The sequence below is a fragment of the Anser anser genome (genome assembly GCF_964211835.1).
Source record: "Anser anser genome assembly, chromosome: 6".
NCBI lineage: Eukaryota > Metazoa > Chordata > Aves > Anseriformes > Anatidae > Anser > Anser anser.
In genome coordinates this window covers 18,072,388-18,087,967 of record NC_139726.1, presented here as the reverse complement: position 1 = coordinate 18,087,967, position 15,580 = coordinate 18,072,388, and the positions used below count along the sequence as shown (strand labels likewise).

The following is a 15,580-nucleotide window of genomic DNA, read 5'->3' as shown; positions in this document are numbered from 1 at the left end:
CTGTTGGAGAATATTTTGATTGAATAGTCACATTGTTGAAAGCATGTTCATGCTTCAAGATTGCACCAACTTCTGAATAATGAAATGTTAGAAAATGAACCAGTAACACTTTGCTAATAGTGCTTATATTTGCGTGTCTGGGTACAGATGCTTCCTTGGCATGCTCCTTGGCTGAGGAACATCAGATAGAATGGCAGTGGTAGGCCTGGTACTGTCTAAACTGTTCTTGCTCCAGCCTTTGCTACTAGCTTTTCTCTTCATGACAAACTTCTTCCTGATAAATGAATGTTCTTAATGAAATTATATTTTACAAACTTTATTGATTTCTCTCAATGATTGTGAACTGTTCTTTTTGATGCCTCCCTCCTTCTGCTGTTATCTTATTTATTTAATAACTGTCTTTGTGTTTTCTGTCTTTTTAGTCACATTTTTACTAGGGCTAAAGATGAAATCTTCCAGGCAAGATGGAGGTTTAAAGAGGAGGTTTCGTGCTGTCAGTTGTGTATTCATCTTTTTATTCCTCTTTGTTCTTACTACTTCATCTCTTCAGGGTAAAAGCTTTTGGGTAAGGGGAATCTATTTTTAATGTCACAAATAGGAGAAATAAGTCCATTTATGTAGTCCTACTTCAAGTTCTGAGTCTGCTTGCAAATCCATGTATGTACTTATCAAATTAAAGATGATTCCCATGACTATAGAGTACACAGATGATGGAAAAGGAAAAGTTAGGTGATTTTTTTTTTTAATGTTCAATTAAGTCTTACAATTTTTTTCAGTGTTTTGATGTCTCGTATTTTCATATCAGGACAAATTCCTGTAATACTTGCACTCTAGCCATTAATGCAGCGCGGTCCATCATCATTACTTCATGCTTCCTTTTCAGTATCCATAATTTTAAAATCAATGAGCAACCAATCAAGCCAATTGCAAAACTTACCTGGTGTGCATTTAAAATAATCAGCTAACTCACTGACACCTTTGGTACAAAAAGTAACATGGATGGAATCAGAAAAATGTTGCTTGAGAAATAATAGATATTTGGGTATGTTTCTGTGGTGGTTTGCAAACTGTTGTGCAAACCTATCTGGTAGGTGGTTAATATTTAGAATTTAGTGCTGGAGAAAAAATAGGGTAGAGAAACATTTGTGAGCTAGTGTTAGATTTCCCACTGCAGACATACCTAATTTTATATGTAAGTGTATAATGCTACAAGACAGCATGTTGATTTCCTAAATTTTATTATTATTATTATTTTAAACACTCCAGTTTCAGACTTTCTGCTAACTTTGCTGTAAAATATTACTGACTAGCTAGGAACCTTTATATATTAGGACGGTTCAGGCAGCTATTTTTTAATTGACTCAAATGTCCTTGTATAAATTACAATGCATGTTGAATTTTTTCACTGGAGAACTGACCAAAGTCAAACTCTCTTCATTTTTAGACCTGTGGTATCAAATGATACTGCCTCCCCATTTTGATTCATCAAAGAAGTACCCTCTGCTCCTTGATGTGTGAGTATTCGAGTTACGTGGCAATTTCATGTTAATAATCACTTTCATGTACTTCAGATTCTCTTAATAAGATTAGAAAACATGCCAGTTCTTTCCCAATTACTTCTTGAAGGAATTTTAAGAGAATGAAAATGAGGTGTATCCCAGTTTGTGATAGATTCCTGTACCGTAAGATGATGTAATGTTTAACAAGTGCCTATTTTGCAGGTGGCAGTGAAGCAGGCATATTCTGTATCTTAATTAAAAGCCAGGATGTTAGTGTTAGCTTACCACCTTCTCTGCTCTTAGAGTTCTTTAGGAATAATTTTGAATGAAACTACATTCCAAAATTAAACCTTTAATAAGCTATTTATCTTAACGCTAAAGTAGTAAGTATGACATTGCATTTTCTCTGTGATGTTTGACTGTCAACTGGTGTTGGCAAACTGCATCCTATGGTCAAAATTGTATTCGTTGTTTTTTCTTAAATTCGAGACCTTAAAAGTCATAATTATAAGGTTTTAAGATTTAGCCCCTTCCTCACCCAAGTATATCTGCTAACTGAAAACCAAATTAGATTTTTGTCTGTGATGAAAAGCAAAGATGTATTTTTCTTTTTTCTTTCAAACATTGGGCACAGCCTTTCCTTTATCAACTCAAGTAATCCTGGCTTGTCTCACTTCCTCAAAATATTACGTGAAATCCTGGGAGAACCTATTAGTCAATAAGCAGTGTTGTGAAGTCTGGAGGAAGTGTGCTAAGCCCTTAACTTTAAAATTGAGTAGGTTTAAACACCTTAAGTGTACCTTCAGTGCCAGTCCCGTATGAGGTGAGTGATGATGTGCAAGCATGGACGCTCATCAGTAATTGCCCAAATGCTGAAGGGTGCAGACCTAAGGAGCTGCTTTGGCTTTGCTGCTTGTTTACTGTATGAGCTGGCTGTGCAGCAGCATTGTAAGGAAGACGTGAGTAGCTCAAGAACCATTGTCTTTTGTCTGTGACTGCTTCTGGAGCATCACCTTACTCTGCAAAATATCTGTTGTATCTGCTTTCTACGTTTTGGTAAAATGACTATCTTGCAGCTTATCAAATTCAAGGGGTAAGAGAAGAAAGTGAGATAAGCCATGTCAGGTCAAGCCGGTAAATAAGCTAATACAAAGTTGTATTTACCATGGCTTGCCTATCCTTGTGTTAAAAAGATGAAAAAAATATTTTTTTTCACAAAATCATTTTTTTGTCGGGAAAAAGAAAGCTGCTGTTTTTTTGAAGACCTTACTCTCCTTGGAGAGGGCTGACCAGACCTTCAGACCTAAATCTGAATTTAAGATGTGAGAGTTATTCGCATTCAGGTGAACAAATGACCAGACTATTATTCTACTCATTTTTTTCTATTCTGAGAAACAAACTAAAAGCATAAAACAAGACATGTCAAACAGACTGCAAACACATGCTTTTTCGTCCATTCTTCCTCAAGCATTTCTGTTCTTGGTGGTATGTTTTCTTCTAACTGGAAATTACTGAAAATTAGCAATTAATTACAACAGAAATGTTAACCTTTTCCTTTGTTTACCAAGAGATGACTCCTCAAAGAAAGCAGCTGTTAATTTTTAGATACATCTTTATTACAATGCTACCAAATTATATTATATAATTTTTGCCTATTGAACCTTTTAATGAGCAGTTAATGCTCTTTGCTTGTTAAGATTTCGTTTGGTTTTGGTTCTGTTTTTATCAACTTACCTGTGCCTTTGTCAGGATCACTTCTGCTTCATAGTGATCTTAAGAAATTCCTGCAGCAGTGAGAGGATCTGTAGTGTACAGAAACAAAGTTAGATATCGAGAATTCCTAATAGCTTTTCTTTGCTTTCAAAACTGGGAAAAATGGGTTATAGAGCAATAAGACCCACTTACTTGTTCATTTCTTACTCTGGTGGGCCTTCTGTTGGACAGCAGCTAGGGAGTGCATTGCAAACATAATTTTACCATCCAGGTACTTACTCTGATTTCATAGTGCTCAAGTGCTTCCAAGTACTTTATTTTAAAGTTACAATTTAAATCTTTTATTCCTTTTTCACAATGTGTGTAAAAAATAGTTTGCGTAGACTGTAAGGAACACTTAATTTCACTGATGAAACAAACAGTAAAAATGCAGAAAGTAGATTCTTTTCGTTTTCCTTTAGGTAAGGCTGTTTGTTGATTTCAGACTTTAACCAGATAAATGAGTAAATGGAACAGAAATAGCTGTACATCATCACTTTGAAACTCAGATATGTCAAAGCATACAAGGAAGAATTTGGTTCAGATTTCTGATAAGCTATTTAAAGTCAAAATCAAGAAAGTTTCTTATTACAGCAAAAAGCAATAAAACAAAATTCAAATTTCAAAAAGCATATTGCTTTTAATGTCCAAGCAAGTACCAGTGTGGAGTCAGTTGGTGATGCTTTTCTTTTTCACTCAGTCTAGTTTAAAAGTTCGTCCTTCTTTGGTTGCTGAAAATTGTCAGGAATAACTGTGCTTCAAATGCTCGATGAGAGACTATGTGAAGACTAAATGCTTGAATTCTGTGGGACTTCTCATCCAGGTATGCAGGACCCTGTAGTCAGAAAGTAGATTATGTCTTCCGGATTAACTGGGCTACGTACCTTGCAAGTACAGAGCAGATCATTGTAGCAAGCTTTGATGGCAGAGGAAGTGGATACCAAGGGGATGAAATCATGCATGCAATAAACCGAAAACTGGGAACCTATGAAGTGGAAGATCAGATTTCAGCAGCTAGGTGAGCTACAGTGAAATGGTCAATAAGTGTTCCTTCTTTTCCGTGCTTACTGTGCAGGGAAACAGGTGAATGTTTTGAATGGTCATCTTGAAATTACTGGCTAAAACATAACTAAATTCTATGTTCATTTTTTTAGGATGTCATTTAAGGGCCAACCATCATCTTATGCTTAAAAAGAGAGGAGTTAAGGTTTTAATAACAAGTTTACCATATTGCCGTTTTTATAGAGATGATAACTGTCACATTATTAAGTAAAGCACACTACTGTTGAATGGGTAGCTAAAAGTTTTACTCCAAGCTTTTTGCAAGTTTGTGTAGTGACTGAGACTTGCATGTGCTACAGTTCCCAGCATTTATATTGTAGTTGATCTTCATCGCTTGATTTGTGCTGTAGAACCTCACTGAACTTAATGGTGTCAGTATGACTCTGAATCATATAGAATTCAACTTCTGGGGTTTGCTTTTGGGGATTTTAAAATGTTAAGGAGTTTAAACAAATGTGTTTCAGATTTTTTTGTTCTTTTTTAAACCCTCACTTGGATTTATAGATGTTGACATGTCCCTTGCTGCTGCAATTTGCGTGTGGCTTTTTTACTTAAAAAAAAAAAAGGGGGGGGGGGGGGGGCGGGGGGGGGAGAGAGAAGTGTGTGTGTGTGGGGAGACGGGCAACTGAGGGATCTAACTTAATTCCAGCAAGTGATACAAATATCAGTGGGTGTTCAAGTGTTTTTGCAGACCTTCCAGGTTTTACAGTCCCTGTGAAGTGGGACATGCTTATTCATAGAGGTGAAAAGGGCCAACATGATGAAAAATAGGCACATCTGTATCATGGCAGAGACCTGCAATCCATTAAGCATTAAATTATTCTGTTTGCTTTTAGAAAATTTTCTGAAATGATCTTTGTTGATAAGGACAGAATAGCTATTTGGGGTTGGGTAAGTACTCAAATTAGTTTGGCTGGCTTATTATTTAATTGTAACATTTTTTCTGGTGTCAAGGGGTGTTTGTTGCGTGCTTTCTGTTTAAGTATGTGCAGGATGGCATGCAGGATCCTGAACTAAATTGCTGATGGTGGGCACCAGTGAATAATTGCTTGGTGGCAAGATGATGATGTCAGTGATTCCCTTAGTACCTTTTCTTATGGGGATAAACACATCTTTGTAGTATGAAGTCAAGTGTATAATGAACTGTAGCAGGAGGGATTTTTTTTTCTGCAGAAATGGAGGACTTAATGCATTCCCATCTTACTTCTTATGAGTCTCAGGATGACTAGTTGAAGAGCAGTCCTCCTGGGGCTAGGTTGGGGGTTACGTATCCTGGGTATCGAACCTGTGGGTCAACAGAATTTCTTTTTCTTGAGTTTTCAGATTGTCAGCCTCTCACTAGGTACATTCATTTTGCCAGGTTAGATAACGTATTCATACGTGGGTTTTTACATGTAATGTACATGTAATTACCCATACATAGATAATTAGTAAGTACATGTGTTAGTTTGCTGATCTCATTGAGAGGACTTGAGTATTGAAGTTGGAGCAAACATGTGGCTTTGAACTAAAGTTAACCATTTGCCTGTAATCCGTTTTCAAGACAAGAACGAGATCCAAAAATTGCTCTTCTTTTTGAATGTGGGTGGTCACATTTTCTTAAATAACCTCTTCAAACTATAGTGAGTGCAGTCATTTGGGCAGTCGGTGACATTGTTTAGGTATCTTGCTGCCTGAATGCTCAAGTGTGTCAGATATTTACTCATCTGTGTATCAGGATAGACTGCAAGTGAATTTTCTGTGCATACCAAGAAGTGTATTGCTGCACAGTTCCTCCCACAGACTCAGCAGAAGATCCTTCACTCCCCAGTCACAGTCTTGCTCTTGACGCTTTGGAGGAGAGTTAGCAAGTGAGCTGCCGTAGGCCTACTCTGAGGGAGTTGTAAATTTTTGGGTGCCCTGGTGCAACTACTCATCAAGCGCGTTGTGGGCCTCCGCTTTTCTTCCACCCACTTCACCAGCATGGAGAGGGACACAGCGGTTCAGCAGTGTCTTGTTTCCTGTCTTTCGCTGCTGCCTACGGTGCTACCAAACACTGTCATTCCAAGCTGAGTCACAGTTCAGTGGCGTTTGCACCCCTTTTCCACAGCAAGCTCTCATTCATCAGAGCCACAGCTGCCATGCGCTGTTTGATGCCTGTTTCCCCCACTGAGCAGGCTGGGTGAGATCTGACCCAAATTCAGAATGGAGTTCATTAATATGAAAAACGCTGAGCCTATAAATGTCTGATGAACCGTTTAGCAGATGGGCCCCATCCTTTTCTTTCTGACTAAAATAACAGCAATGTTTTCTTCTCAGTCTTATGGGGGATATGTGACCTCCATGGTGCTTGGCTCTGGAAGCGGCGTGTTCAAGTGTGGAATAGCGGTTGCCCCTGTGTCACGTTGGCAATATTATGGTATGTGATGGCTTCCTTGTTACAAGGATTCCCATATGTCTTGCAGTGCACATGCTGCAAAGTGTTGATTCATAGCGCAGAACTTTGATTATCTACTAGATGCCATGTAAATGCCATTTGGTCTGTTTTTATGAACTCATGGGTATTGCATTTCAGAATTAAACCAGTTTCCTAAATCTTACTTCTTATTTTAAAAAGTCAGATCCACAATTCCAGATAATCTCTATGACCTTTAATGATGAAAAATTGTTATAATATTTGTAGTAATACCGTAATGTGTCTGCAGTTTTATTCCAAAGCTGCCACGTGTTCTGAGGAGCTGAGACCAGTACTGAATGTCAGCAATCCATCATTAGTAGACTTTGTGTATTTAAAATGCTACTTTTTTAAGAAGAACTGTGAGACCTAACATCATATTTCATGTCCTCAAACTTGTCTCTTAAAATGACAATAGAATTTGAATTTCCTCTGTATTTTTCTTTTTAGAGTGTAAAATCCGGACTTTATAAATCTAGTCTTATGAAAAGCTTGATATGAGCTAAAACTGAACAAATGGACTAGTCTATACATGCCTCAGGCTTATACTGTGTAAGGTGGTATATTGCATGAGGCTATAAAAACAGTTGTAGGGGACCTCCTCCCAGATTAAAAAAAAATATATAGTTGACAATATAGTATGTGTTAATACAATGTGACCATATATTGATATTTTTCTTGCTTTGATACGTCCAAAAACTTTCAAAGGAAAGCTTTCCATGGCAAACTTCTGCTAAATAAAGGTATAATTTATTCTGCATCCAGCACAGAGGCTGTATAAGAGCGTATTGTGTGCTCTGGCTAAGTCAGCAGCTCAGAGCATACTGATGGATATTTGTAGTAGTCCATTGGGGATGCAGAGATGTTTTCAATGTTTCAGACATGAATATTACAGAATGGTAGGGAATTTATTTTTTATTTTTTAAATTTTAAATACAGATCAGTATCTTTAAAATACATTTTGAGTTGAGTAGATAAAAGAAAGGGTTATGGAGGCATGTTATATTCAACACCAAAAAACTGTGACAACACTGGTGAGAAATCCAATGGATATTAGAATATGGTGAAATAGTGTCGGTTTGTATGGCTTAAAATAAAGCAGCAGATCTGCAAATGTGATAGGATATCATGCTGAAAAATCTGTGGAAAATCAAATACTAAATTTTGACTATATATGATAGATACCAGCTGAGTCCCAATCCACTACAACATTTTCATTTCATAGTTTTTAAGTAGTAAACATTTACATAAAATTTCTAAGCTTTATTTTTTTCAAATGCCAGTCATTTACTGAAAGATTTTCAGCAATTTTCTTAGGCTTACCGAAAGAATAACAATAAGGTAACATTGACACAAAGTACTTTATTAATATTCAGCATTCAGGTGACCATGGCAACAAGATTAAATATTCTGAATAATGATGGTTACCTACGTGGCTCATTGTGGAAAATCTGTTTTTAATCTTCAATCTCTTCTTAATTTCCAGCATGCGTTCTTTTTGTGTGTAACAGACTGAAATTTCTGGTAGACAGAAATACTGAAAAACTAAGTAGTATATTCTGATTATTTTTTTATTACAGATTCAATATACACGGAGCGATACATGGGCCTTCCTATAGAAAGTGATAATCTGAAAAACTATAATGTAAGAAAGAAGTCACTTAATTTCATTTTTACATGTGTTGTTTCTTTTCTAAGCCACTCTGTTGTTCTTTACACAGTCTTGTTCCTTCCCCAGGGGAAGAATTAAGTGTTTCATCATTCCAGTGTTAATTGTTGCATTGTGCTTTTAGGGGCTCTAGTTTCATGCTTTTGGATTCAAACAAGGCAGTTACTCCTTGCTGTATGCTGTGGGTTTTCGGTTGTTTGTTTTGTGTGTTGGTTTTTGTTGTAGTTTTTTGTTGTGTTTTTGTTGTTTTGTTTTTTAAGTTCAATTCCATTTGGCTACTTTACAGACTGTAAAACAAGCTGTAAAAACAGTTTTATTTTAATCACCAGGAAACAAATTTGTTTTAAAATTTAATATGATCATGGGCAAACTATGTTTTATTTAAAAAAAAAAATGCACTGCATTTCTCTGAAATTTATTTTAAAAAACACGGATATGGTGTGAACTTTCCAATTTATGATGTTGCAAGCTTTAGTCAGGGAAAACAAAATCTCTTAGGTAATAGGAATCCTTTACAGGTAGACAAATCTGTCAGTACTCTGATCCCATAAGCAAACTGCAGACCAGCTGGAAGCCAACATCATCATCAGGGACAGAATTTTGGCCTCATCTCTACGAACACAGGGTTTCTAAACTTTCATCTAAAATAACTACTGTTTGTCCAGAAATTAGGGAATTTCCAGGTGTCTTAATGGGAGCAAAATACCTGTAGATTATGTTCATTACAGAGGAGTAACATTGCTCGTCTGAGTACCAGCTGCATTTTGTTGCCTAAAGGGCTTTTCGAAATTCCAGGTAGCTGAGAGTAGGGCAGAGCTGCCCAAGCCTTCTGTAAAGTGTTAAATTTCAACCCAAGGTCGAAATACAGCAGCTCTTGGAGAACAGTAAGTGATCTGAGGGGTACTTTGTCATTGGGATGTTTTAGAGAGGTTTAACCCTGATGATGCTGGAACCAAACACGTATACTAAAGCAAAAGAGATGGGGCATCCTCTCGTTTTAGCTTGGTAAATAGGTTAGAAAACAGCTTAGGACTGATTGTGGCTTGGGGGGGGCGCTGGAAATCAGTGTCATGGGTGGGGGGGACGGCTGGAGGTTGTTGCACTGACTTGAAAGTATGGTAAAATGTTTAAGTTCATGCATATATGCGCTGAAATACGGACTGGAACGCCTGTTTTGCCATAGTGCTACAGTGATCTAGTTTTGTCAACTGCTGTATCAGAAGCCCTGGTCAAAACCAAGGAAATCAGTTGTGATTGCTGGGAGACTTTGTACCGTGTCTCTCTGAATTGGCGAGCTGCTCAGACCCACTGGGGACTGACCAACAGCCTGCAGCAGCCTGCCTACTTTTTCCAAATGTGTTTCTTTAAGGCAGTGGGAACAGTAGGAGGTCTGTGAGGTAGCAGTGTAAATAGAAGTTACTGTCGTTGTGCAGAACGAACGTTAACGCTCTGGGTGCACAAAGTCATTCACCAGCTTCACGGCACAGATGGCAACAGAGGACTGTTTAATCCTTTCAAGCCAGGAGTCGGATTTTCTTGGCATAGGATCCATTGCTGGCAATGGCCACGTTGAAACTGCCAGTACCAAAGAGCTAAAGGTTTCAAATGTGTTACTCAGAGGACTAATTGGGGAGAATGGTGGTTAGATGGAGGAGGGGTAATTGCACAGATCAGATTGTCACACTTCACTGCTCCTTCTAGAGACAGGAAAATGCAACTTGAGGAAGTCTTCATTCATTGCTAAAAGCCCCAAATAATGCATTACTTGGAATTTGCTTTTCCACATAAACCTGGAGGGGTGGGTGGGTAGCTTGAGGTAGGTTTGTTGCTTTTCATAAAACAACAGTGGAAGAGTCATGAGATTTTGTTGTTACTGAAGATCATTACTGACTTCAAGCAAGGAACGTGCTGGGCTGTAGCCCCTTTTCTTCGGTGCCCCAGACCCCTGGCCTGCCTCCTGGCCCCTTACCCACTGCTAAGGGTTATTTCCTGAAATGAATTTGTTTAGCAAGTTGATGCAAAATATGTACTGGAAAGCTCTCCCAGCTGAAGCTGTTAAAGCATTTTTGAACTGTTAACTTCATACTGTCAGGTTTGCGTGCTGGATCATATATTCTCTATCCTACTGCATCCAGTGTAAACCTGACTTGAAAGGTTGCATAAAATCTGCACTGTGTGCCCTGATTTAAAAGAAAGGGGACTGTGTACACATCTGCTTAGAGCAGATGCGTGCTGCTGGTGCCTTCCTAATGCACAGTGTATTGCTAATGACCGTGATGTGATGTCATCTCAAGAAATGGTATTTAGTGGTGTTGAGAGGTACACCCTACCTTTGTGTTACTGTGACATTAGGTTTCACATTGATAGATGAGAAGTCTGGCTTGTTAACAGTCTGAGGGATGGCTCGCAATCCTCTGAGGAGGCTAATTAGGTGTGATCGGTGCCTTCTAGGTGAGTTGTAGGGTATTTAAAGTTAGAGCTTTGTAAAAGAAACGAGCAAGCATGGGTGGAGCTTCCAATACAATTGTGAAAACATCAGTACAGATCCTAGGCTAAATGGGAGAAAAACTGTCTGCCTGGGAAGAACCGTCCCTGACGTAAAGGACTTGAGACTAAAACAGGCCAGAGCTACAGAGGTCAGATGCAGTAGCCATGTAAAGCATACCAAAGAGACTGTTCAACTTGTGAGATTATTTTGCAGTTCACTCTGAATTTGATATGCTTTTGGCAAGTGTTTGAAACAGTCATAGATTTGGCAATCCTTTTCTAGCAGATTTGAAATGTTCAGTCCTTAAGAACTGCTGCATCATTAGGTTATGCAAAACAGGGTACAATTTTGTAAATATGCCATCTTGTACTGATTTGACATTTGTTCTATTATCTGAGAATATGCTAAAGGGAGAGAGACCTTCAGTTTCAGCCAAACCTTAACTTGTTTGTTGAGTGCTGATAAAATGTTGACTGCTGTGTGATCTTTAGAAAAGCCAGTTACACGCAGCAGGGCCTAATTCTCTGTACTTGTACACAGTCCCTTTTCAGAACCATTGTCACAACAGTGTAACTATGAAAAGGAAAGGGGTAAATTAAGTTGCATTTACATACAGTCCACTTGGGGGTTGTTTTTAGCTGTTGCTTTTGAGTTGTAACTGTCTAACTTCAGATTGCTCCTACCCTGCAGTCTTTTTTTTTTTTTTTTTCGGAAATACTATGTCCTTAAAGCGCATTTTAGGGAAGGGACTCTCTGTGTTGAGTATGGGTACAGCAAGTGGTAAATCATTTTAAAGTAATTTTAAAAAAAAAAATCTCTTCTGTGTGCACCTTACTTCTAAAGTATTTTAGCTTGTTTAATGCTTGGAAGGGGAAAATACGTGACATCACTTTCTTTAAAACTGCTTTTGGAAAGTCAAATTCCCAGAATTGTACCTCAAGGTTGGCTTCCACTCAGAAGGTGTGCTGTCCCTTAAGCCAGCATTTATTTGATGTAAGAAAGCTTATGAAGAGCTATCAAGTTGCCTTGTGCGCATGTGCAAAATGTTTCATTCAAAGGATACTGCGTGTGTCATTTTCTTTTTTAATCACTGGGCTGATGCTTTGTAAATCATTCTTTTGGTTGGCTGCTATACCAGTGCTTCTTGATCAAACAAAGTCCCCTCTGCAGATTTTGGTGCTCTTACCTAGCAATTCCTACTGTATGATCCCGACATGTTTCAGTGGATGGTGTTATGCTTCCAACGTGCACAGCTTTCTATACATTATGTGGGACTTTTGCTGAACTGCATCCTTCCTTTATCAAAAGATGGCAAATACACTGTCATGGATTAGAGGTGCTTTGTTGCTGCTTTTTTTTCTCCCGATGAACTTGTTTTTCAAATGTGGTTGAATAATCATCACAGAGAACAAATTTCAGTTATGAAAGCTTGAAGTATGCTATTTTTGCAGAAGGGAAAAGGGATTTAATATTTATGTTTGCTTTACAGATATTGTGTGTGTGTGTGTGTGTGTGTGCAGATATACATAAGAAAAGCAAAACATTTCTGTTTCTTGGTAATATGTATTTGACATTTTTTGGTGTGCTAAATACTAATTCATGCACAAGGACACAGCCTTTGTATGAGGTAGAAGGAAAAAAATTACACATTCTTTTGTTCCTAATTTTTACTTGTTTTCTTTGTCATAGTAGCTTTTAAGTTGCAGTGCTATACAGAGAACTTCCACAGGGATTCAGGCATCTTCAGCAGAGAACCCATATAAGGGTGCTAGTGGAAGGAAATTTCATTCAACGTATTGTCCCATTATGTTGGGTAGTTTATCAAGCCTCCACTATCTTACGTTGTCCATTTTCATTTTTCCACCCTCATAGCAAAACGCTGTCCTGTTCCCTTTCCTTGTCCAAATGCAGTCTCTGAAGTCTTTACTTCCCTCATTCTTTAGCACCTGGTGCACCTGGTCACAGTGCTCAGGTGATTAATAGGCCCTCGTAAGTGTGTCACTTAAGTGTTTTTAATTTGTTGAGTTAGTTGCTGATTATTTTTTCATTGCCATATTATCTTTTAATTCCTAAAATGCAGCTTGACTTCTATTCATAGATTTGGTCTAGTGTTTTGTGTTGTGTTTTGTTTTTTTTTTTTTTCCTGTCAGGCATGTCTGTATCACACTTCAGGGAGAGTGTTCTTTAAAACTTCTTGGCCATTGTTTACTTGAGAATGGGGACATACAAGCTCTGTTGAATTTAGCTACAGGTAGACTGTAGTGTACATCTTCGTGGGGAAGATAATGCACGTAGTCTCTGTAATATCTTCTCCTCACTATCATAGGGTGCCCTGTTGCCATGGCAACATTTTTTAACTTCTCTGCAGTATCACAGAAAACCTATGGCAAGTGGTGTGCTGCAGGCTAACAACATGTTAGCAATGCATTAAATGTCTATCTCACTCACAAAACTCTTCCCCTCTGGAATTGCCTGTTACTTTTCAGACACAACCCTTGGTAATAATTGCAGACCAGTGCAGAATGGTTTGTGTGTGAGCACAGTGCTGTTGGATATGTGAACATGCTACTTTGTGGGAGGCGGGCAAGGGTTGCTGCTTTTATCTGAGAAACCCCAGACTGTGTTAACAGGAATCAGTCAGTTGGTAGCAAATCATCTTCTAACAAATAGCACCTTTTTTTTTCTTTTTTCCTTTTCTTTAATTTCAGAGTTCAACAGTAATGGCCAGAGCTGAAAAATTCAAGGAAGTTGAGTATCTCCTTATTCATGGAACAGCAGATGGTGAGTTGCAGTTAATTAGACATTTTAGTATTACAGACAGGTTTGCAATTCTACTACTGACAAAACAAAAGCATGAAGGGGCAAGGCTGTTACATTTACGTCAATAAAATAATACAGCTTTCTTCAACTAATTTGTGTTTCAGGCAGCAGTGCTGGGGAGTCTTCTGTGTTTGTTGTTTTGCTTTTTCCCCCATAGTAGTACAGAATCAAAATTTTGTTTACCTTTTTCCTTTTTTTCTTCGTTTTTCAGATAATGTTCACTTTCAGCAAGCAGCACAGATAGCCAAAGCTCTTGTGGATGCTGAAGTGGATTTTCAGGCAATGGTATGTCTGTGTTCTGTGTATCATATTACAAATGGACTTATATTATGAGAATGATGGCATCAGCTCCTTGTAGTTAGGTACATATCAATTGCCATCTTAAATGAAAGCTCACATACTTGCATTTCACCTTCAGTAATATAAATCTTAACATAACTTTCCATATATCTACTGCATAAGGAAAAAAAATGAAGCAGCTGCTTCTGATACTTGATCCTGTTTACCTAATCTTTCATTTTGTTAATTTTTCTGTGTTCTCAAACAGTCAAGCTAGTCCCAATCTTAGCATACACCCACAGCTGGCTGAATAGTATCTATCTTACTGTATAAGAAAAGGGTAACTTCAGCTAAGTCCATTTCTTTACCCAACATATCCTGTCCATCATTTTCAGTGTTTCTCTATTACACTTGTAAGACCTCATAGTTGCCCCAGCATACTGTGCATGGGAACCCCCAGAATAAGGTGCTGGTGCTTCCTTTCCTACTTTTTCCCAGACCTTGGGGAACAACAGATAAAGTACAGAATGAAGGCAAGTGCACCAGTGTATATGAGCTCCCCTTCAGCCAGACCTGAAGGGCTGAGGTGGTCAGAGTGGACGAACCTCTGAACTGAGGAGCTGTACCTAGCCTCCATGTGGACAAGTAACCTATTTATTTTGTACTTAGCATGACTAGCTGCTGTATCCCACAGAAATCAGGGATAGAAATCACAGCGCCTTCCTACCCCCTTTGCCTCAATGCTGAATTAGCCTCTCAATGGCTGGCTGAATGTTTTTTTGTTTGTTTTTGGTTTAATGTCTATCACACTTGATTTGTATGATTTAGGTGTAGCAAGAGTTAACATTCTCTGTATTTTCTTTCCTGCAGTGGTATACTGACAAAGACCATGCCATCACCGGTCAAGCACATAAGCATATTTATACTCACATGAGCCATTTCATAAAGCAGTGTTTCTCACTGTCCTAGCACAGGAATGGCACTAGCATTTTGGTTGTTAGACATGGGTTTTCTCCAGAAAACTCTGTAGTTAATGGACAATGAGCCAGTATAAACCTTGGGATACCTGAATATACAATGAAGTGCTAATCTTTATAAAGATTTCTGTTGCCAAGCTACTATTATTGATTGCATTTAATCAAGTTATTAACATCACCAGAACGTAAGTTGTAGACTTCCATAAAGCATGGTACTTTCTTGAATCAGTACTGTTTGCTTTGATATTTCAGTCTAAAAATGAAAACCAAAAAAAAACCAGTTTCTATATGGTATAATGAATAGTGAAAATAACATCAAAGATGAATTGACATGATCATCAGTTGAGGAATAAAAACAGTGTTTCCCAAAATAAGATCCCTGTGATTATTTCTGTGAAAATACAGACAAAACTTTGAACAGATTTTGCAGAAATTACCTAATGTATGATCAATGATTACTTCAGAAATAGTACCATGAATGCTGCAATGTTAGTATTTTCTATGCAGATGGAAACGCTTTGTTAACTGCAGTTCCTTAAGTTAGTATTTTCTCTGCAAACTCTTAGATTACAACTGAAGAAATCTTGCAAGGAAAGCTCG

General features: G+C 38.0%; 1 protein-coding gene across 6 annotated transcripts in view; it reads left to right on the top strand.

Moving 5' to 3' along the window:
* DPP4 (dipeptidyl peptidase 4) overlaps window positions 1–15,351 on the top strand; it is a 39,199-nt gene extending 23,848 nt beyond the window's left edge. For 3 of the 6 annotated variants that reach the window (XM_083840824.1, XM_083840823.1, XM_083840825.1), the window contains 8 exons: window positions 1,445–1,514; window positions 4,075–4,269; window positions 5,150–5,204; window positions 6,612–6,711; window positions 8,328–8,392; window positions 13,613–13,685; window positions 13,936–14,009; window positions 14,874–15,351. In XM_083840824.1, the coding sequence (XP_083696950.1) occupies window positions 1,445–1,514; window positions 4,075–4,269; window positions 5,150–5,204; window positions 6,612–6,711; window positions 8,328–8,392; window positions 13,613–13,685; window positions 13,936–14,009; window positions 14,874–14,972 (731 nt within the window). In that variant the 3' untranslated portion in view covers window positions 14,973–15,351. The other 3 variants (XR_014585736.1, XR_014585735.1, XM_083840826.1) reach the window with 3 other exon arrangements.
* The last annotated feature ends 229 nt before the right edge of the window (window positions 15,352–15,580 follow it).